The sequence below is a fragment of the Phocoena phocoena genome, chromosome 4 (genome assembly GCF_963924675.1).
Source record: "Phocoena phocoena chromosome 4, mPhoPho1.1, whole genome shotgun sequence".
NCBI lineage: Eukaryota > Metazoa > Chordata > Mammalia > Artiodactyla > Phocoenidae > Phocoena > Phocoena phocoena.
In genome coordinates, this window is record NC_089222.1 from 87,589,626 (window position 1) to 87,614,108 (window position 24,483).

At 44.2% G+C, this 24,483-nt stretch overlaps 1 protein-coding gene across 1 annotated transcript; it reads right to left on the minus strand.

Annotated features, from left to right (window-relative positions):
* Positions 1–24,483, minus strand: C4H3orf52 (chromosome 4 C3orf52 homolog). The gene is made up of 5 exons (XM_065875865.1): positions 24,346–24,483; positions 18,311–18,440; positions 9,228–9,355; positions 3,065–3,135; positions 1–229 (listed from the first exon to the last, which is right to left on the minus strand). Exons 1-5 carry the CDS (start codon positions 24,481–24,483, stop codon positions 1–3), a joined length of 696 nt encoding a protein of 231 aa, XP_065731937.1.

Below are 24,483 nucleotides of genomic sequence, written 5' to 3' on the forward strand. Positions count from 1 at the left end.
TCACTTGTTTATCATCACAGCTTTGCCTTCTGATGTGCTCCACTTACCAGAGAACCAGAGGGACGCTGGGTCAAGCCCCAGAGTCTCACAACCGGACACGTTCTGATCATGGAAATCCTGTTGCAAAACGCCCAGCACCAACTCTTCACTCATCACATACTTCATAAAGTTGTGGTCTTCTGACGGAAACCCAAAGTGCAGGTGGTAGGTTATTGTGGCATTTTCACCACTGAAAGGCAAACCAGAGACAGTTAAAAATATCAACAGAGGGCTTCCCTGGTGGCGCAGTGGTTGAGAGTCCGCCTGCCGATGCAGGAGGCACGGGTTCGTGCCCCGGTCCGGGAAGATCCCACATGCCGCGGAGCGGCCGGGCCCGTGAGCCATGGTCACTGAGCCTGCGTGTCTGGAGCCTGTGCTCCGCAACGGGAGAGGCCACAACAGTGAGAGGCCCGCATACCGCTAAAAAAAAAAAAAAAAAAAAAATCAACGGAATCACACTGCAACTCATGAAACTGATTTTAGGAAAAACATCTTTTTAGTTCTGCATTCCCTCCCAGGACAAAAGGGCAAAGAGTATACTGCCCTAGAAGCCCCCTCATCAATGCATCCATCACACAAAGTTGAGGTGGTCCTAACCTCCTCCTTCCACCTAGAACCCATCCCCTTGGAGCCCGCCAGGAGAGGCCATGCAGGGGAGATACTGACTCGGCTATTGTCAACGAGGCTCCAAGAGCTGCCCAACACCAGGCCAGGGAACCCCCTTTTCTCCCTGTTCTCACACCACAGCCTCTCCCTGCCCCAACAAGCGTGTGTCAGAGCTACTCAGTTTAACTAGTTCATTACTTAACCTATAAAATGTTCAAGGTAGGGCCCAAAGCTCCCTGCCATCGGCTGGATGCAGACTCCTAAACTCTCACAGATGACCCTGGGTACCAGCAGCAAATCATACCTCCCTGGTTTGTCCCCAAAGTGAGAAACTTTTTCTGTCCCATTTCCACTTCCTAAGGTTTTGCAACTCTCAGTAAGGAGACCTAAGGAAAGGGAGTTTTCATCTTCTTAGAACATACTTTCCCATTTCTAAAATAAAAATAAACATGAGGCTATCCTCAGCTAATCAACAGTCTATACAGCTTGTTAAATGCTACCTGAACATTTAGATTTCTCAACAGATATCCTTTGGTTCAAGAAGGCCTAGATTTTTTAAAAAGGTCCAGATTAAGAGCCAGCAATAAAATATTTAAGAGTGGCCACATCTGAGACCCTCACCCAAGGGCAAGTTTGGGGTTTTTTTCTTCTTCTTTTTTTTTTTTTTAACATCTTTATTGGAGTATAATTGCTTTACAATGGTGTGTTAGTTTCTGCTTTAAAACAAAGCGAATCAGTTATACATATACATATATTCCCATATCTCTTCCCTCTTGCATCTCCCTCCCTCCCTCCCACCCTCCCTATCCCACCCCTCTAGGTGATCATAAAGCACAGAGCTGATCTCCTTGTGCTATGCGGCTGCTTCCCACTAGCTATCTATTTTACATAAGGGCAAGTTTTGCAGACAAGCCAGTCCCAGGAGTGAATCGGAACACTGTCCTTGCCAACGACTGGCAAAGAGCTCCCTCTTGTGGCCAGAGGTCACATACACCAATACTCGGACTGATGTGCAGGCTTTGGAGGCAATGTGTTTGTTTCTCAGTTCGACACTGTTGAAACTCTGTCTGGACTTTAAAAAGTGAAACAAAAATGTTTCCCAGCAGAATTTCTTTATCCGAAAATCCTAAAACCCCTGGGTTTTTCTTTCAAATAACTTTTAAAAATAGATTCTCTCACATTACTCTTCAGATTTTGTTTTACTCAATTTTCTGATGGGTTTTCTCAGTGTTTACCCCAACCCATTATGCAATCCCACCTCCTCTAGACCCGTAATAGGGGCTGGATTCTTGGTAAGACCCTTTACGCTCTGAATATCCTTCCTCTCTCACCTGTCTTTGAATTGTAAGTTAGGGCAAGCGCACTAAGAGGAAAGTTGGGTCTGATTATGCATTTCTCCCTTTTCTATTGGCGTTTTAATACCAGTAATTTATGAATAAAATAGGCTAGGTCAAAAGTGTCACCATAAGGTAGCATGCACACTGGCGGTCCATAAAGAAGGAGGAATAGTGCTGTTGACAAGGCAACCTGCCACTGTGTTTTCAGACTCCAAATCCCTTTGGTTTTACCCCACTGTGCACTGGTGCTTCCCCTCCCAGGTTTGGGAAATTTATGGTTTGAGTGGAGGAACCTCAATGTAAAATTGCCTTTGATGGTCACATTCCAGGGCTATCTTAGGCACAGCAGGTAATAAAGCTTTGCCTTGTAAATCATGTCCTAACAATATAAAAGGATAATCAAATGACTCTTCTACATACATACACACTTTTACCTAAGTGTCTACAGACATATACAAAACATAAGAGATTAGGAGGAAAGGAAACAATACATATGCATGTGTATATGTTACACATATACAATACACAAAGTATATATGGTAAATACATGCACAGAAGAAATCACACAGACCAGTGATTGTTGTTCATTTTGTAGAAGGGACTGGAATTCACTGCGGAATTGATTGGCACAGGAAGTGTCCAGGGGTAGTGGGGCAGGGGAAGGCAGGATGTGTACTTTGCTGGTAGCATGTATCTTTATTTTTTAATATTATACAAGGAGAATGAACTTGTATATGACTTGTGTTCCTCAAAAGCAAAAGCCAGTACATAATCCAGCACTATCTGAGATCTATTTCTATTTCTACTCTTAGCTTATTCAAGCATCTGCTGGGAAACAGAAATGGTTTGTCTGGGCTTTTGCTCTATTCCCTGTTACTGTGTTGAGTCATATAATTTATCTGGATTTCATTTATTTCCTTCGTAAAATAAGGGCATTGAGCTAGTTGGCCTCCAAAGACCCTCCCAGCACTGACACTATGGTTCTATCTTCCGTTGGTCCCCTCCGTGCTTTCGGATTAGGGAAGTCCTTTTTGGTAACTAGCGATGAGTGTCGAGAGACACATAATGCTCCACATTCTTACCTGAAGTCTATGATTTCAACTGAAGTAAAGTAACGGCTCAGAGCTGGTGATGAATTGTACACATCTGTGAGCTAAAACAAACAGGGCCAAATTAACAACCACACACATCACTGCCAGGTCATACTACATATCACCTGACAAAGCAAACCTACTCCTAAGCAAAGGAGACCCAACTCTAGGGAGGAATCAACTTACTCAGAGGCTCTGGATGAAGAAACAGGAAGGGGTGGGCCCCTCACCAACCAAAATTCAAGTTAGCATTCATTTCAAGGGATCTCATTTGTAAGGATCAAGTGACCAGGCTGGGATTTTCAACATCTCGTATGTTGCGCTGAGACCTGTGGCCTTACTGGTCGGCAGCCTGAGCCCACACAGACCCGAAGCACCATGGGAAGGAGGGAACCCCCGCGGGGCTAGGAAGACTGCAAAACAGGCCGCTCAGGGCCCCGTTTATAACCAAACAAGGGCCTCTTCTCTCTTTTCTCCAGAGCTTCACTCCAAGGAGAAACAGCCACGCGGCTTCTGGATAATGGGATTAAGTGGGGGAACAATGGCAAAGAGTCAGAGTTCTTATTTTATCCATGAAGTGTTGCAACCATAAAAAATAATGACATCTGTGTTCCCAACTACCCAGGTTTCATGCCCTCACATTTTACCGTATTTAGTTGAGCCCTTTATGTGAAGAAACCCAACACAGCTAAAGCTATTCCTACACACTATTCTGTTTTTCCTCCCTGCCTCCCCACTACTAACCACTGTCCTGAACCTGGCATGTATCCTTTCCATGCATGTTTTTATAAGCCTAACACTCCCCTGTGTAATCATAACTATACATAAATTTAATGCACATTTTTATTCAAATAAAACATACCATATTCTACATAATCTTCTCTGACTTGCTTTTTTTTTCACTCAAAGTCACATTTGAGGTTTACCCATAACGGTACATCTAGATGGAGGTCATTCAATGTGACTCTTAACTGCAGAGATTCCATGAAATGATTGCTCCACTTCATCCCTTCCCCTACTGGTGGCCATGGGCTTTGTTTCCGATTTTCTCCTGCTACAAACTATGCCGAGGTGATCCCGCCTGAACCTCTCTGAGCCTCTCTTCTTATACAGGTAAGAGTTTCCCTGGGCCATATACCAAGAGATGGACTTGGGTCCAAGAGTTAGCACATCTCTACCTTAACTAAATCCTTCTGAATTGCTCTCCATTTCACTCCCCTCCCAGTAATGTATAAATGCTCTATTTCCCACAGCCTTGCCAGCATTTAATGTTACCAGATTTTTCCATTTTTGCCAGTCTGATGAGTATAACATCGTGTTTTACATCATTTTCATTGGCAATGTCTCGCTTTCTAGTGAGGTTGAGTATCTTTTTGTGTGTTTATTAACTCTGTGGGATTTCTCATCTTTGAATTGCCTATTAGGGCCCTGTCTTTCTCTTGGGTTGTCTTATCCAAACTGATTGGTGTTACATTCTGGACACTAGCTGTTGGTTTTGTGTCATAAATATCTTCTCCCAGTCTTTGATTAGTCTTTTCATCATGTTTCAGAGATGTGAATTCTCACCTATAGTACCCGAGAACTTGTGGCTGAATGTATTTACGTTGCATCTCTTTAAAATTTACTTTGAAGGTTAATTGCCTTGTTCTTAGCAGGCAGGAGGACAGTGCTGGGATCTGGGTACACCCCCCAGCATGGACCCAGCTCTGAGGCTGGAAGCAAGCCCACGGCCAGGCATCTGAGAGCCCGGCCAGAGCCACTCCTGCCGGCCTAAAGCCTCAGCCCTGACATTGTTCTAGAAATTCCACACCTACGGTTTCCCCCATGCTGAGCCTGGCACGCCCTGCAGCACCCATCACAGCTCGGTGCCTCACTGTTTTATCCGGCAGCAAGCAGCAGAACTACCCCCGAGGAAAACTTGCCCACCTGTCTCTCACCCATTCCAAGCGGAATCTCATGCAGGCTGCATCCATATTTCGCTCCCACTTAACTCACTGGTGACAATTCATTCTCTCCCAGGTAGAGCAGATGGGATTAGAGCACCTCCTCTAATCCTGTCACTATTGCTATGATCTGCATAAGAATCTTGACATAAGAGGCATTGCTATCTCTGCCATCTCTCCCTTTCTCACAGATCAAAAACGAAAAAAAATTCCAGGCATTCAGGGAGGTTACAGAACATGGCCCAGGCCACTCTGCTAGTAAGGGATTCAATCCTAGATGTTACAGACACTAAGGCCAGCTTCCTCATGTTTTATCAAACCACGCAGTGGCGATGAAGCAAGGAGGAAAGTGGATCCTTCTGAATATCAAGGAGGAAAGTAGCATTAAGTGTTAAGAACTTTGGGGGAAAACAACTGGGTCATCTTATAGTTCTTGAGCCCCAGAGAAAAGAATATTGCCAACAGGCCGACAGTCATTTAGAAAACCCGGGAGGTTGGAAAGTGGCTCTCCCAGGGCTGCTCAGAAGGAGAGGGAAGAAGATGAGGATGCTACAGACGGGATTATTTTTCAAGAGCTGAAAATAATAACAATAATAACAACAATGCCACTCTCTTCCTTTAAGATTGAGCTTCTTATGTCAGGAGGTATGTTTGTCCTTCCTTCTTTTTTCCCTCCCTCTCATCCTTCCTTTATTAACCCTTAGGGCCCTAATCACTGTGTTTTGCACATAGTAGGTACTCAGAAAAAATGTTAAGTTAAAATTTTATGTTAAGAGATGGAGTGGTACACTAGATCACTTTCAGTGTCCACTCTAACATTCTTTTTGGTGGCATGGTCCCCGGCTATAATTAGGACATATTTACATATTTAGGAGCTGTTAACCACACTACCCACTTTGGGACCAAAAAAGTGAAAAGAGGGGCTCCTCACCCCTTGCTCTGGTGTCTCTCACACTACGCCTATGAGGCTGGGTACAAACTGAGCTCAGAGCCCAGTGAGCGGATCACCAGAGTCAGGTACAGTGGCTCATCAAAAACCAGCTTCCAATTATTTACAATAGCCAAGACATGGAAGCAACCTAAGAGTCCATCAACAGATGAATGGATAAAGAAGATGTGGTGTATAGAGACAGTGGAATACTACTCAGCCCTAAAAAAGAATACGATATTGCCATTTGCAGCAACACGGATGGACTTCGAGGGTATTATGAAATAAGTGAAATAAGTCAGACAGAGAAAGACAAATGCTGTAAGATAACAATTATATGTGGAATGTAAAAAATAAAACAAACTGGTGAATATAACAAAACAGAAACAGACTCACAGATACAGAGAACAAACTAGTGGTTACCAGTGGGGAGAAGGAAGCGGGGAGAGGCAAGATGGGGGTAGGGGATTAAGACATACAAACTACTATGTATAAAATAAATAAGCTTAAAAGGATATATTGTACAGCACAGGGAATATAGCCAATAGTTTATAATAACTATAATTGGAGTGTGACCTTAAAAACTGTGAATCACTATGTTGGACACCTGAAACTTATAATACTGTATATCAACTATACCTCAACCTTTTAAAAAGTGATAGTGTTAAAAAAAAAAAAGAAAGAAAGAAAAGAAAACAGCTTCCAGAGGAAGAGGAATGCCTTCCCTGCATCATCAGAGGGGTCAACGCTAATTCGGCAACAAGCACGTGGACTGAGCTATGACACCACAGAGCTAACGGGCTGGCTTAAGCAGAGTATCGGCCCCAACCCTAAGAGAAGGAAACTGGCAGTGAGATATGAGAGGGGCCAGGAAACTGTGTTTAGAAAAGCAAGACAGTAAAGCAAAAGAGAGGGCACAGTGTTTCAATATCGACTCCCATTTACCTTCCACGTCCAGAAGCTTCTGGAAACTGGCCTAAGTGGAAGAAAGGGGTTCTTGACCTGATAATTAGATAGTAATTAGATAGTAATATCTCTAAGTTCCTCATTTTTGTTCCTGAACATATTTGATTGGGAAGCCAGGGGCAGGAGTCATTTCAGCTCACTGCACCTTACCTTTATCATCTGCAAGTCAGATAATTCTTTTTAAAAATGTTTTACAGGGCTTCCCTGGTGGCGCAGTGGTTGAGAGTCCGCCTGCCGATGCAGGGGACACGGGTTCGTGCGCCGGTCAGGGAGGATCCCACATGCCTCGGAGCAGCTGGGCCCGTGAACCATGGCCGCTGAGCCTGTGCGTCCAGAGCCTGTGCTCCACAACGGGAGAGGCCACAACAGTGAGAGGCCCGCATACCACAAAAAAAAAGAAAAGAAAAAGAAAAGAAAAAAATATGTTCTACAAAGTTCTGTATAGGCACCTCATATGCACCTGTGGGTATACAGGGAAAGTGCAGTGATTTCCATTTATCAGAGCAGGAACAAGCTCAAAGAGGCCTGTGAACTTGCCCCAGAGATCTGCCAGTCCCTGTTCCTCAGCCACTACACGGTGATGAGTTAAAAACACCTGTAGAATCTGCTAATGCCTGCTTCTGTGCAAAAGAGCTATGGCTTTAAAGTGAGTGATTAATATCCAGTTCCCTTTGACATAGTGTCCAGTCTGTAACAGGTGACACATGTGGATGCTGACTCACTTGGTTTCTGCTCGGCCAGTGCAAAACCCCTCAATCAAAAAAGCACCCAAGGGACTTCCCTAGTGGTCCAGTGGTTAAGACTCCGAGCTTCCACTGCAGGGGGTGTGGGTTTGATCCCCGGTAGGGGAACTGGGATCCTGCATGCCACGCGACGTGGCCAAACAATTAAAAAAAAAAAAAAAAAAAGGCAACCAAGAGGAAAGTAGCAATAGGCTATTCACTCAGCAGCTTGCTCTGGAAGCAGGTGGCAGGAAAGGAGGAAAAAAGGGAGCTGCAGATAAGATATAAACAAGGAAACGAAGGAGGAAGGGAAACCTGGAATAATCCTCGCAAGGTACAAACTCCTGTGATCAAATGGGCAATCAAACGGTATGCACCTGGCTGCCCAGAAACTGACTCTGGGGTGACCTAGATGGAATCAGATGGAAGCCAAATAAAGAGGGCTCACTCCATTCAAACTATCAACTGCAGGGAAGAGGGTAACAGACAGCAGGCAAGTCTTGCTTAGGTTTTCTTATCAAAAACTTTTCTGGGTCTGGCCGTGAACCACCCTGTCTTTGACAAGGTGACCAGGGCTGCCCACCAACCCTCGTGGTCTGGCTGCAGAGCCCCCATATTGCACAGAGGCTCATTCTCCTGCATTTCCTGCTCCGTGAATGATGTCACCGTCCACCCACGTGGCCACCCAACCAAGAGCCTGGAGCCATGCTCTCCCTCAGATCCACATCCAACCAGCCATGAAGTCCTACTGAGGGAGAAGACCTCTGAAATCTCACCTGAACCTTAATTACTCTCCCTGACATTGCCCTAGTTCAAGGCTCTCTCATTTGTCACCCAACTTATTACAACACCCTCTAACTAAGTGCTCTACTTCCAGTGTTTCTCCATCATCACACAGAACAACTGAAATCAGAAGGTGACCATGTCAGCCTGCAGATTAAAATCTTTCAGGGCTTCGTCAAAGAACACAGAAACCTTCATGAGCTGACCCGTCCCCTCCTGTTCAGCCTCACCTCTGCAAGTCCTCTACACAGTATGCAGGGGCCATAGCACACTGCCGGGCACATCCTCTAGTATTCCCTGCTCTCTAATCTGGAACACCCCTACTTCATATTTCAAGATTCTTCCTGAGTGTCACCTCCTCCAGGAGGCCCTGCGTGCCTCCATCCCCACCTCCATGTTTATATAAAACACACTGTACGTATCTCAGTGATGGAACACATCACACTGTTTATAACTATTTAATTGCTTCCTCTACTTGGACCGTGAGCTCCCATTGAGCGCTCAGACTTTGTGACCCTAGCACCGGGCACGTCGTTGAGCACATCGCAGACCCTCAATGAAACTTCAGGTTGAATCAAGTATAAGACCAGAATGAGAAACCGAACACTGTCCTCCAGGATGCGTTTAGCTGGAGGCCAGGGCTCCTCCCTCTGGCTTTGCACTACAGAAAATCCATTTCTAAGCACCGGTTTCTGCCACTACCCAGACAAAGAATCCAAGCTTGAAGCTACCGGCTAGCTCTAAGCCAACTGTTCCAGGAGAATTCATACTCTAATGCTAAGAACTCAGTAACAATGCATAAGGTATCCTACCCTTTTCGTGAGCAGGTCAGGCAATTTCTCTTCAGTAACACACTCCTCTGGAATCTTTAGCGTGACCAAGAATGTTTTATTAGACGACAATTCAAGTATTTCATTTTCATCCTCATCGACATAGGTTACTAAAGAGAATGGGGGGGGTATAAAAAGTAAAAGTAAACACATGCATAAAATAATAAACTTATTTACTTCATTGGCTGCTATACTTAAAAAACAAACAACGAATATTCATCAGGGATAAAGCCTGGACACAGTAAGCAAGAATAAACAGAAATGTTTTCTCTTCTCAGTAAGGCTGAATAAAGACAAGGGCTCACCTCTATCATGATATAAATTTTGTTGTTTTATTTGACGCCACGGGGGGCTCAGATTCCACTGAACACAGACTGGGAGAAGGGCGGTGGGAGGAAGCGGGAAGAACGTGAACTCCTTTGTTAAACTGACCCTGTAGCTTAGCTACATGCACAGGTGTCAAGGCAGACGCTGGAGACGTTCTGGAGGGGCCAAAAAACCATGGGGGACGGGGGGACAAGGAGTAGAGCAAGGAACTTTGCTGAATCCTCTTCGTTTCTGTACACATGCTGAGGAAGTGACCATCCTCCAGCAGAACAGCTTGGGGATTAGAATCTGAGAGCGTGAGCATGACGTCATCGCTCTCCAAGATGTCCCACGGCCGGGATGTTGACACACTCTGTTTGCACTCAGAGCCCCAGGGCTCACAGGACTTACATTCCTGGGACAACAGTTGGCTGCTTTGTTCTAAGGACTACGAGCTAATTGATTTCTTAAGCAGTTAGAGCCAAAGGAAAAACACACAAAGTCGGAGACAGGCGTTCAAAGCTGGCATGCTGGCACTAATTATGCTCCCCTGGCTTCCTGCCGGGGTCACTCGGGGACAACCTCTCCGGCCCTGAGAAAGGTGTGGGTGACTGGAACCAGGTGTTTGTCGTGAATTTTTTTCTGTAATCCCACACCTCAAACATAACATTATCAGCCTCTTTTACTGGACTCTGAAAAGGCCACAGTGGCATCAATTCTGGGTTTATGATGGAAGAAAGAGTCCTGGTACTTATTCCCTGAGGAAGTCTGAAGTGTGAGGCAGGAGAAACAAGGGAATGTGCAGGAGAATTAACAGAGCGGGCCGGAGGCTGCCAGCCTTAGCAAGTCCAGCGCAATGTTGGCCCCTGGCTGGAATCTGGAGCTTAGATTTCTGGAGTGTTCCCACGTTTCCTGGTAAAGAGTGGCTGGCTGTGCCTCAACTGTTTGCAGAAACAGTGTGGCTTGGGCTGAGCCTCTCCTTTCCTTCTGGGAGTCTGGAGTTTTGGTAGGTACCGGGCAGAGCCTGCCTATGAGACCAACTCCAATAAAAACTGAATCTCTAATGAGCTTCCCTGGTGGACATTTCACACGTGTTGTCACAACTCATTGCTGGAGGAATTAAGTGCACTCTGTGTGACTGCACTGGGCAAAGACTCTTGGAAGCTTGCACCTGGTTGCCTCCATATTTTCCTTTATATCCTTTAGCTGTAGTAAATCAGTCATCTTTATGACTATATGCTGAGTCCTATGAGTCTTACCAGCAAATCATTGAATCTGGGGGTGATCTTGGGGACCCCAACACAGGGAATTATCCCTGCATCCTTATTTGTTGTAAGTCATCATGTTATTTTTGTCTGAGAATAAAAGTTATGCCCTCAAAGCAGAAAACTTGCAAAGTATAGGAAATTGTAGCAAAGCAAGAAAAAAATTACTAATAATTCTTTAATCAAAAGGTCCCCCCCATATTTTATATTATATATTTGAGGTCTTAATGAGAAGGTAATTTGTATACTGCTTTTTGTTGTTTGTTGTCATCATTTCTTCTGTCTTGATTCTTTTGTTGCTGTTTACATATCAAAAGCCATTCCCCACGTGTTTAAAATTCCTTGCAAAGATTATTTAATGGCTGCACTAATGTTCTAAAACCATTTAGTGTTTTTATCTTTCCAATTTATAAATGCGGCTGCAATGGGTATCTTTGAGCTCTACACCCACCACATACATTTCCAGAGTAGATATCATTGCCTCAGAAAGGAATAAGGATGCCAGAGAATGGATACAGGAGTCACAGAACTGCTGAACTCAAGGGCACTAAGAAATGCCAGGTTTGCCATTGTATATTCTTGCCTCCTTTGCCACAGACTGATTGACTATAAGCGCATGGGTTTACTTCTGGGCTCTCTATCCTGTTCCGTTGATCTGCATCTCTGTTTTTGTGCCAGTACCATACTGTTTTGATGACTGTAGCTTTGAAGTATAATCTGAAGTCAGGGAACCTGATTCCTCCAGCTCTGTTTCTCTTTCCCAAGATTGTTGTAGCTATTCAGGGTCTTTTGTGTTTCCATACAAATTTTAAGATTTTTTTGTTCTAGTTCTGTGAAAAATGTCATTGGTAATTTGATAGGTATTGCAGTGAATCTGTAGAGTGCTTTGGGTAGCATGGCCATTTTGAAAATATTTATTCTTCCAATCCAAGAACGCAGTATATCTTTCCATCTGTTTGTGTCTTATTTGGTTTCTTTCATCAGTGCCTTATAGTTTTCATAGTACAGGTCTTTTGCCTCCTTAGGTAGGTTATTCCTAGGTATTTTATTCTTTTTGATGTGATGGTAAATGAGATTGTTTTCTTAATTTCTCTTTCTGCTCTTTCATTGTTAGTGTATAGGAAAGCAGGAGATTTCTGTGTATTAATTTTGTATCCTGCAACTTTACCAAATGCATTGATGAGCTCCAGTAGTTTTCTGGTAGTGTCTTTAAGATTTTCTATGTACAGTATCATGTCATCTGCAAACAGTGACAGTTTTACTTCTTTTCCAATTTGGATCCCTTTTATTAAGAAATGCCAAGCTCAGGACTTCCCTGGTAGTCCAGTGGTTAAGGCTCTGTACTCCCAATGCAGGGGGCCCGGGTTCGACCCCTCGTCAGGGAACTAGGTCCCACATGCATGCTGCAACTAAGGAGCTTGCCTGCCGCAACTAAAGAGCCTGCGTGCCACAGCTAAGGAGCCAGCACAACCAAAATAAATAAATAAATAAATGATAATTTTAAAAAAAAAGGAAGAAAGAAATGCCAAGTTCAAAAAGAGGTCTCCAATAATAGCTCTAATGACATACACTTAACTTGTATTATCTGAATGAATCTGTACCCGACCTGGCTAAATAGTCATGCTTGTTAAAATAACAACAACAGCAAAAAAAAAAATAGGCTTACCCAGTCAGCAGAATTTTCATGTTTGTAATGGGATTTAACCTAGTCAGTATTTTCATGTAGAGAAAACGTCTTTAAAAAATTGTAGTACATACACAGAGGACACTGGAAGCACACAAAAACAGCTCTTAGGCAGGAATATAAGAAATGAGGCTGGAGAGGCAGGCCTTAAATGCCAGATGTCTTCAAGAGATAATGGAGGTTGTTAAATGCCTCCCAGGAAGGAGATGAGGGTAAATCTGCTGGTGACAGATGGGATGAAATGGAACTGGGGGAGACTGGAGGTAGAGAGGCCACTGGACAAGAATGGGAGAGACAGATTTCGACTGACAGCAGTGGGAAGAGGAAGGAAGGAAGGGAGGGAGAAGAAAGACCAGGATGGTGGAAACAGAGCTGGCTGTAAAGGCAGCCAGACTTAGTTTGAATTCCAGCTCAGTTAGTCATTAGCCATGTTACTTGAGCAAGTCACTTAAATCTCTGAAGCAGTTTCCTCAACAGAAATGCCTACACTGTAGGTGACGGTAAAGATAAGAACAGCCATATATAAAGTATACAGCACAGAGCCTTGCAGTAGGCAGGTAGTCAATGTTGAAAGTTTCTATCAAGACACTACCAAGGAATGATTGATAAGACCTGGTCATTATCTAGCTATAGGAAAGAAGAAGAAATCAAAAATGTTCCAAAGTATCAAGCCTAGGTAACAGGAAGAATAACAGCTACTGTATTAAGCATTATGCACATGTATGCACTTGTATTTACCTCATGTAATCCTCAAATCAACCCTATTAATTAAATATTAATGTTTTTATTTTAAAATGAAGACATTGAGGCTTAGAAAAAATGCATAATTTGCTTAGGTCAGTCAATTGAGCTAGTAAGTAGGAGGGTCAAGGTATATTTATAGACACAGATCCAGAAATCATTTCTATTTTACAAATGTGGAAACTGAGGCCAAGAGCGTTGAAGAATTTGCCTAAAGGTACACAATTGGATGATATAAACCTGGCCTCATGACTCACCATGAAACTATAAAAGGTGAGCTCAGTGGAGAAGGGGATACACATGACTAGTAGTTTCTCATGGATAATGATAAAGATGATGACAGTTATTTCCAGGTAGAGAACTACAGCAAAGTACATGACTAAAACTCAGGAAAAGTGTTCCAGGGGGCACCTCCGAGAGGGGATGGCTGCTGCCTTGGGACTAAATGAGCTTCTCAAGGGAAAGAATGAAGAATGAGAAAAGTGAGAAGGCTGAAGACATGCCTCCTGCAGTCACAACATGGAGCTAAAGGCAGAAATAAAGTCCTGAAGTCCAGAGTTCTGAAGGCCTGGAAGAGTACAACACAGTGGACAGAGCTGAAGGCTGCAAACAGGGCAGGGGAAGGGAGAAAGGCCACTGGGTTTTATGATCAGACACTTGCTGTTGACCTTTGGAAGAACAATTTGGGACCAATGGATACAGTGGTTTAGGAGTGAGCAGGAGATAAGATCACAGACCTCTCTTTCTAGAAGTCTGCCAGTGAAAAAAGAGGGAGAGACAAATATATAAATGAAGTAGCAAGATGCTGATGGAAGACTGCTCTGAAGGAGAGACGATGTGAGCACATTTGAAGAGGCCCTAGAGGATGCTTAGAAAGAAAGGGCGCTATCTGAAGGTCCACGGGTCAGAAGAAGCTGGAGAGGATTCTATGGAGAGCACAGGTGAAGAGGTCAGTCTTGGAAAGACAGGAGAACATATGAGATGTGAGGGAAAGAGAAGCAGGTGAAAATGCAAAGAAATTTCAAGATACTGGGCTTGCTGTCTGCCTAGGATTTTCCCATGAGTCACCCTATACCAGGGAGCAACCGGTGCAACTTGCTTGTCTGCCAGGACCATGTGATGTCATAAGATGTGATTCTTATTCCCAACTCAAGGCAAAACAAACCCATCCCATACAGCATCACATAGGAAGTCCCTGCCTGCATCTCAGTACCAGAGCCTCCCCTACTCATAGAAAAGCCCGTATGGTAAGAGAGCTGGGGGACATCACATAAGGGCTCCTAGACTGTTAAAACTGGTCACCTTTAACTCATATTTCTAACCATCCACCTACTTGTCACAGTTTGGTTTCTGTAACATTTAAAATATTTTGCCCAAACCAAGGAAAGGTTTCACCAGTTAAGGCATTCCTAGGGTCTCTCCCGTCACTGTTCGGACAAATTAGTAAAGAAAGCAGAATCCTTGAGGATGTTTACCTGATTCTCCAAATTATCCAGATAGGAAATGACTTTGAGAGAGAGGAAAACTTTTTTTTTTCCTTTACCCTTCACACAAAGGAATTTATAATTCCTTAGGGAGAAAGAGAAAATCCATTAATACTTTCTTCCTAAAGATCTGGGACAAAACCAGGCCTCTAGATTTAACGGGAAGGATTCCCTGAGCTCTGCCCGCGTCCCTCCGCCAACCCTAAATTGTCCAATTTAAGAAGGTTTCATTGTCTCTTGTGAGCCTGGTGGAGTGCTAGCCTCTCCTCCACACTGTGGACACAGCCCAGGCTCAATGCCTTAAGCCGAGCCGTGATCCTGAATTTGCCATCACTTCAGTGGTGTACCATGGGCAGAGTCGGGAGAGAGCCCACTCCAGGTGCAGGCAAGAAGGGGTGCACAGTCTGTAGAGAATTAATAATAATAAACCTGACCACAGGTTGGTCTGCTTGTATTATCACCACATCATGGCCATTCCTATCAATGTCAGTGACAAGCTATAGCTCCCCACTGGGCACCTCATTCTGGTACCCTACTGGCCCCTCCCCAAATGGGATATCTTTCTGTACTGGGATGTATTTAGTGTACCCTCTGGGTCCACTCCAGCTCCACATTTATTATCACCTCGACCTCTGAGCCTCAGTCTGGAGACTACAGAGCCCCGAGACAGGAGAGTAAGGAGTTGGGAGAAAGGGAAGGAGGAGGGGAATGGCAAATGGAGGTGCTGAGAAACTTCACTTCTTAATGAGCCAGACAGCATCACTTCTTAAAGAATGTACACTCATTCTTTTTTTTCTAATTGAAGTATAGTTGCTGTACAATGTTATATAAGTTACAGGTGTACAATGTAGTGATTCACAATTTTTAAAGGTTATACTCCATTTACAGTCATTGTAAAATACTGGTCATATTCCCCGTGCTGTACAATATACCTAATGGTCTGGATTTCTTTCTCCCCTACCCACATATCGCCCCTCCCACATTCATTAACGAATGCACAGCCTTCAACTCTCCCACCTGCCCTTTTCCCAGAGAGCAGCATTTTCTACACAGCAACCAGAAGTTCTACCAATACTCGATTCATATCAACGGGCTTGACAATTGGACAATGGCTGATTTTTGCAGACTGTCATCCCAGAAGTGCCTGCGGAGCTGCTCTGGGTGAGGCTGGGACTGTCATGGAGGGAGTCCTGTCCCTGCTCCTTTTTATCCATTAAACCCACCACTGCCTACTATGACCCTCCCCACAAGCCCAAACTCTTGAAAGTTGAGATGCCAAGTAAAATAAAAGTATTTCCCTGATTTAAAAAAAGTAAAAGTTTGAAAATCTCTCTTACGGCATTAACATATTTTAAACACAATTTTATAACCAAACTGAAAACAAAGTTTGCACCACAAGTGTTAAAAAACTTCCCTGAATCTAATCCTGTGAACTCTCACGTCCCCCTGAGAAACTGGAGGAAAATGGAATCCCTTCTTCTGCAGGTTGCTCTTCGTGATCTGAAGAGGTCAAATGACTTTGTGAGAATGAAAATGGAAGACAGCTCTTGGATCTTGAGTTGTTTGTTTTTTTTTTTTTTTTGGCCACTCAGCTTGCAGGATCTTAGTTCCCCAACCAGGGATCAAACCCGTGCCCCCTGCAGTGGAAGCATGGAGTCTTAACTAACGGACGCCAGGGAAATCCCTGGGTCTTGAGCTTTAGAATCCTCAATATCAAACCAACCAAATCTGTGGCATCATCCTTTGTTATAGGCCCCAGATGCCAGCCGATGGTTCAGCCAACTTTTAGGACAGCACTGGCTGGTTGTGATAGGACAAGGCTGTGTGACTCAATTTCAGTTTCAATATCCACATGTGGGAGATGATGGGAAGAGGGAGTATCAACACTCATACCAAAGCGATTGTCCTCAGTGTGATGAAGGAGGGGCAGCACCTCTTATCAACTTCTCCCTGCCTCAGGACCAGCCTCTGGCCTCCAAGACACAGCCATTCCACCTCAACACTGCCTTAAGTAACTAAGCAAACATGCTGCCTGCCTGGGAAGCTCACATGCTAGAGGTTGGCACACCCCATCAGAGTTTTCCTGTTTCTTCAGGTACTGTAAAACTTTGAGACAGGAGATGAAAGGGTTGGGACAAGGAGGAACAGGAGGTGAATGACAAATGCAGTTCCTTAGGAGAATTCCCAGGGCCCCCTCTGGAGAAACTCAGGGGCTGCCATGCTTGCTCTCATCCTGTAACTTGGTTTGCTATGGAGAGTCCAGCTCAACCCTTATCTTGTGGTGATCGGATCACCCTCACAAGTATCCCGGTTCCAGAAGAGCCCCACTCACACCCCTGTACCCTACAATCACCCACACATAGAAATGAAAGCACTTTTCTTTTTTCCTATTTTGAAATTGAAATATTGCCCACTGGGGGTGGGGGTGTGTGCTATATTTATGCATCATAAAAACCTTAATACTGATAATCATAAAAAAATTAGCAACTACCTAAAAGGTTTTAAAAAGATGTGGGAGGGCTTCCCTGGTGGCGCAGTGGTTGAGAGTCCGACTGCCGATGCAGGGGACATGGGTTCGTGCCCCGGTCAGGGAGGATCCCACATGCCGTGGAGCGGCTGGGCCCGTGAGCCATGGCCACTGAGCCTGCATGTCCGGAGCCTGTGCTCCGCAACGGGAGAGGCCACAGCAGTGAGAGGCCCGCGTACCGCAAAAAAAAAAAAAAAAATGTGGAAGAGTACATCATGCAGTTATAAAAAAAAAAGTTCACAAATAATTTTTAATGAATTGGCAAAATGATCTCAATGTAACATTAAAATCCTAAAGGTGAGCCACAGGGTGATAAAAAACAATCTGATCGCAAATTATTTTTAAAATGCAAGTAAGAAAAAGACTAGAGAAAAATATAACAAAATATTAATAATGTGGATGGGCTTTATGGGTAACTGAACATGTACTATGTTCATATTCATAATAAAAAAATAAAATGAGATAATGCATGTAGAATATATATGTAGCACCATGTGAGTTTTTGTTTTGTACCACATACGACACAAATATAACAGTGATTTCTAAAATAAGTTAAAATAATGACAGCTTACAGATACATGGTTCTATAAAGTTTTTTAAATGCTTCCAAATACATTATTCATCATTTTACCATTACAATAATATACTAGGTATATCAGATAAAGTTATCGTTATACAATAATTACCTTTTTACAATAATTATCTTGACTAAACAAATTATTTTAAAAACTTTTCAAACACGCATGGGTAAGATACAATAAAACATAGCGTTTATGGAAATTAAAAATTTAAGAAATCTTCAACATCCAATGGGTAGAGTTTAAAGTAAAACAATGACCCCATACTTTTTCCAGAGTTTATAAAACACACAAAAAAGAAAAGAAAAGCAAAAATCATGTATACCTCCCATCTATTCAACATATCGCAAACCAGCTTTAAATTCATATTATAAACGATGAAGTAGCAGTGAGTACGTCTTTGATTTCAGTGTTTAAGTGTCATAAGCATCACCTGAGTTCTCAAAATGCATCAATTTAGTCATGTTTAAAACCTCTTACCTCCAATCAGACATAAGCTTATGATGATGACTATAACGAGACCTAGGAAAACAGAGGCGAGGACCATCCACAGTTTGCACTTTCCAACCAAGTTCTTATTACAGGTGTTCCAAGGGCTTTCCTTGTCAGCCTGGAAAGCAGAGGGAGACTTAGAGGCAGGCATTTGGTTTCAACAAACATTTTTTAATACTCGCTATGGGCCAATGACACTGAAATGAAGGCAGCAGGATCCTGACCTCGAGGGGCTCCACCCTACTGAGTCAAGTTTACAGAAGGACAGAAATGGGACCTCACAAAGAAGTTAGCAAGAAAATGCTCTGGGGACTCTGAGGTGGGAAGGACAGGCAGGATTTTGAAGGATGGACAGAGAAAGGCATTGCAAACCCGGGAAAGAATATCCTCCGTGTCGACTCACAGTGAAATTGGCCAAGAGATGCATCTGATAGGAATGTCGGTTTCAGAGGCAAGTAATGAGAGTTAAGATTAGAGGGAGTGAAAGGTTGAAGCATATCTGAGAGGGTCTTAAATGCTGCCAGAGCAGTTTGGACTTAAATTGGCGTGTACTGGGAACTCGTTGAAGGTTTTTGGCACACAAAAGCTGAGGAGAAGATTAAGAGAATGATGTATAGTTTAAACCAAGAGAACATTCTGCTGGGGCCCAGACTCTATGTAATAAGGGCCTGGAAAGGGAATGAAAGGGAGGACAAGGACGGGAGAGATACCAGAAAATAAGCTGCAATGTGTGTAGTGAGGCAGAGGGTGGGGTTAAAGTAAATAATTTCAACCGCTCTGGTCTACTGAACACCAACGCCGTTTCACTTCATCTGAACAGCCCTGCAAGGGAGGTATTAACCCATTTCAAAGATGCAGTTGGGAGAGATTAGCCAGGACTAACCCCTGCTGCGTGACACTGCCCCACTCACTCGCTCTCCCATTGGTCTACAGCGTCCCCCAGGCACTGTGTGGGGCTCCAGGTTATAAGTGCGCCCGGCCACCTCCACTCTCAGTACTGCCACCTGCCCCTAAAAGGTCCCATTCCTCTCCTCCTACTTCCTACATGGAGACCATGGGAAACAATGGAATATGATGCGGAAAAAATGTGTTTCTGTATCAGGATCCCAATCCCAGCTATACCACTTAAAGGCAGGGTGTCTATCAGCAAACCCCTTACTGAAACTCACCAGCCCCAAGGTCCTCACCCGTAAAACACATAAGTAATAAATCTAGCTCACGGGGCTGTTATAAAAACTAGAGATCACGCACACGAAGCACTTGCTAAACAAGGGTAGAGTGGAGGTCACACTTCGGAGCCCCTGAGCGCACTTGACGCTGGTTCTCAACACACAGGAGCCAGTGGTTACGTGGAGTATTCACCTGCCTCACCAAGCGGCAGCAGGCACTTCCTGAATCCGTGCCTCGTTAACTTTCTCTTCCGTCGTGATTTTAGTGGCAGCTATCAGAAAAGGAAACTGTCCACGTAAGGACTACAGTTTAATCTTTCTCGATGAGAGGGTCCAAGCCTGCATATCAGAATCACGTGAAGGGGAATTTAAACAACACCTAGGCCCTACCCGGACCCAGGGGATCAGACTGCAGGGAAGGTGCGAGCAGACCCAGTTTGTCAATGTAGACTTCCCAAGGTAAATCAGCTGCTTTACGAGAGGTGGACCCCTGGTCTGGAGCCTCCCTGCTCTTCAGGAACCTGGTCAAATCTCTCCTTTCGTGGAGGCCTCCCTACCAGCCCACCCGTGGAGAGATCTCCCAGTACACACAGCTCGTCTGCCGCTGCCACTGCCTGTCTTGTCTGGTTTCAGGTCCGAATATAAACAGATACTGGCCTATCTTCCTAGGGAAAGTGAAACCACATAGAAGGAAGGGTGGCTCTTAAAATTCCCCACTCTTATATCCCATACCTCTGCCTCATACAAGTAACAGGCACTTAATAAATGTGTGTTGCTTAATTATAGTGGGAGCCCAAAATTTTGAGAATGCACTTTGAGAAGCTCTAGAGTAGAGGTCACACTTTGGAGCCCCTGCATGCACTGGCCCTTCGGGTGGGGTATGAGGGGTGCAGTAAAGGCCCCGTCAATATCTGGACAGAGGGAAACCCTCCTGAGGTAAGTGGGTGTGGAGTCCAGGGATGGCACCACCGCTCACCCCTACCCACAGACTGAGCATTGCTCCAAGGTCACCAAAGCTAGTGGCTCAACAAGGCACATAAGAAAGAGGAGTCCCAGTACAAGAAGCCTTGAACTTCTCAGGGGACAGAAACATATCTTCCTATTTACAGAGCTCCTGAGACACATGCCATTTTCAGTCCTTGTACAAGACACAGCAGGAACCATAAATATTAGCACAAAATGCAATGGTCTGGAGTCTCAAATGAGCCCATGAATGAGGGTCAATGCACCTCTTTGGCCCTTTGTGCCTTCGCCTATGCTATCCCTTAGAGACCACAAACTAGGATACGCTGGTGGTGTGAGGAGACCAATGTTCTGACTTCCTGGGGGAACTCAGCTCAGAATTATATAGCCCTCCTCTGTAGGAAATGCCTCTTCCTGTCCAGCCCATCACTGCCATCCTACAGGCTGGCCCCTTCTCCTGCCGTCAGCCCGAAGCCAGAGACCACTATCCTTTGAATGACTGATCTTCACATATTTTAAGTCATCGTAAAATGGTCTGCCAGACACACCCAACCCATCAACAGAGTACAGCGCTTCTCAGCGGTCTGCACACTAGAATCAACACAGGAATTCTAGTGTTTCGAAGTGCCCCCAGGAGAGTCCACCCTGCCTTGAGAGAGCCTCTGATCCAGCAGATACACGCTACCCATGCACACTGGGTCATGGAAACACAATGCCTCCTTCCCTGCCTTCTTTAGCAGTTCTTGCCCAAATTCTAGGTCATGAGGAGAGGCCGCAGGCAGGTTCTTCTCCAGAGTGGCTTCTGAAGATTTTTACAAACTGCATCTCACACTCTATGATGGCAGCATATGGCCCAAGAATTTCTGTGACTTTCCTCTGACTCTTCCCCCAGATATATTCACATCCCTCTTCAAATAAGGTCCAAATACATGACATAAGGTCCTGAAACAATGGCAGGGCTACGTATCTCTTGGATACAAAAAGCTTTTCTTCTCTTTGGCTCAATTAGGAAAAGCTATTATATAGATCAGGGGAAATTTTTCTTAGCACACAGTAAAATCTATATTATGTAATCTTCATTGTGGGATTTAATCCACTTGTTGACTCAAGCACAAAAGAGCCAGCTGATTCTTGTCCAAAATTCTGAACAACACATGTCAATGGGCTAATTTTTAGCTAGCCCATTCATATATGTAGTGCCTGCCTCAAAACTACCCATGGATTATTATTGCTATTATTAAAATGATGCTGCCATCCCTTAAAATGCCTCTGGGACTTCTACCTGAAAAATGAGGTCAGAGTCCGTGAAATGAGCCATAAAAGAAAAGTAGTCTTACTCAATTATCCCTAATGCCTTTTCCAGTTTTGACCCAACTACATTGCCATGTTTACAGTGATGGCAGGCAAAGTGAAGTTCAATGGCTTACAATCCTTTTCCCTCAAGCCCCAAACCCAAATTAAGAAACAGAAAGTTCTTTCTACTGCCTTTGAATACCCTCCCAGATTAGCCCTTCCAAGTAGGAAGATACCCATGATATGGGATGTCTTCTTCCCAATGATTCTCAAACTGTTCCCTGCTCGTCACGCATCTACCCGTCTGCTTACATCTCCCTCATCATGCCAGATACGCTACTCAATTCCTCATCTTTCACCTACGTTCCATAACTTACAGAAATTAGTAATAATATATAACAGGCAATTATACATAAATAAATATGTTATATATATTTATATATTCAAATTATGTACATATATATAGACATATAAAATAAATCAACAAAAGCAGCATAGGTTTGAAAAACAGCCTGAGTTCAATCTCAGAGCCACCACTGGGTGAACTTGAGTATTTAGGTAACTCCGCCTGTGTCTCAAGTTCTTCACTCAGTTTCTTCTTCTGTCAAATCAGAATGCCACCCCCTTCCTCTGAAGTTTGTTGTGCTCATTAAATGCATTTATGTAGCAGAAATGTTTGGCACATGATAGGTACAAAACATATGTTTAATAAAAACACATGGACTTAATGCTACATTTCAAAATTGGAAATCTTAACATACAGTTTAAAGAGACCTACACACAAAAGTCTTAAGAGTCTGGATCTTGTGCTTGTGGCTACATTAGTTGACTTTTCAATTTAAAATACACTTCAGCTGATTCTATGGAACCAGAAAGAATGATTAACACAATAGATGAGGATTTTTTTTTCCTCTTTTTAAAAATTATTCCTCTTCAAGCATTTCTAGAATGTTCTCCAAGTGCTGATGTAACCCTTCATCTTCACGCCATTCTGTCCCTCACACAGCTTTCCTACTTCCTACACAGCTTTGTATTTCCTACAAAGAAAGCTAGTTCACAAGGAAGTCCCAGATATCTGTATACACCTGGCTAACAAGGAAGTAACTAAAACATGAAAAAGCAATCTCTACCAGGTAGGTTAAATGATAATAAATACGGACACCCTGTATGTGTCCTGCACAGTCTACTCCTCCACTGTATTCAACATGCATTCCCAGGCCTCACAAAGAAGACTGGTTGGTCACATTACATTACCACCAGTTGACAGCTGGGAAAACATAGACCTTAGTGCCTTGCCTTGGGATACACCTTTTAATGGGGAAGTTGTCACCAGAATTCAGATCTCTGGATTCAGTTCCAAACCATGGAGTCTGTGGGGTGTCCTGGGTCTATCTGACATGAGGCAAGTACTCCCAATTCCCATTCCTAGACATTGCCTTGGAGGATCCATACAGCAAGTCCACAGTTGCAGCCACTTGCAGAGATCAAATCATCTTCCTCCAACTTTCATTTTTCTATGGTATTCATCTTTCATTCAAATATAAGGTAGCAAATTACTCTCCAGGGTACCTATAAAAGCAGACTTTACAGTATTACTAGGAATCAAGGAGGAAGCAAAAGCAATGCTTTCAACTTCTGAATTTCCTGCTTATCCCCGAAATCAACAGTTGAGCTGCCAAAGGGATGGCAGTAGAGGAGAGGGCCCTAGAAAAATCAGGTTGGAACCATATGTGTATATATGTGGAGTTCCATATAACAAGTAAACATCAAGCCAGTTAGAAGGGTTAATCAGAAGGTAGAATTCAAAGTCTCTGCTGTGTTACAAGCATTTGATCAGAATGAATAATTTTCCTGCCCCTGTTAAGAGCTGAATCAGAAGAGTTCAGCCTAAACATCACCAGGGACTTACTTAGAAACTGAGATGAGGCCAAAGCAAATGAGGCAGTCTAGCTCTTTGAGACAAGAACTTGGAAATTATTTCCCTTAGTTGAGCAGGGCAAGTTCACCCCCAGGCCTTCTGTGCTTGCTCTTTTCTCCCTTCTCCCCTACATCTCTTTCTGTGAAATCAAATGGCCAGACTGAGAGAAGACAAAAAGTGTAGACCCAGGGGATGGCGAGCCGGGATGGGGGATGGTGGGCGGTGGGTGAAGGCTGGGGGAGGGTGGAGGGTGAGGGCGAGTAGCAAGGTCGTATAGGAAAGGAAGACAAAGAATTCTCAAGAAAAGGAGACACCAGTTATCGCTGGTTCTCCCTACTGGAAAAAGAAAAACCAAATTAAAAGTTAATGAACTTTTTAAAACCACCTCTACCTCTGGGGATTCTCTCTCAGAAGAGAGAAGCCGCACACCTCCGGGATAAGATTCCTCAAGTTCCTTGGAGCCGGAGGGATCCGAGGAGCCTCGGGCAGGCTCAAGGTGGAGGGCATTGTTGTGTCTGCTCCATTCAGAATATTCCAGCGCGCACCACCGGCGCTTGGGGTCTGCTGCGCCCAGAGAGCTGGCTGGAAACCGGAAACTGTGCGGTGCCAGGCCCGGGTCCTGGCCGGCAGCCTGGCTCAGAGCCCGTCGGATAACGCCGCCAGAGCGAAGACGACCTTACCTGAACTGGGCAGGGCTCCTCCTCCAGAGGAAAGATGCCCTGGACGGCTCCACTGAGAGGCGTCTGCTCGTCTGGCTGCCCCTGGATCACCGAGAGCTCCAGCTCATCTCCTGGCGATGGGGGCCCGGCCCCCTCCAT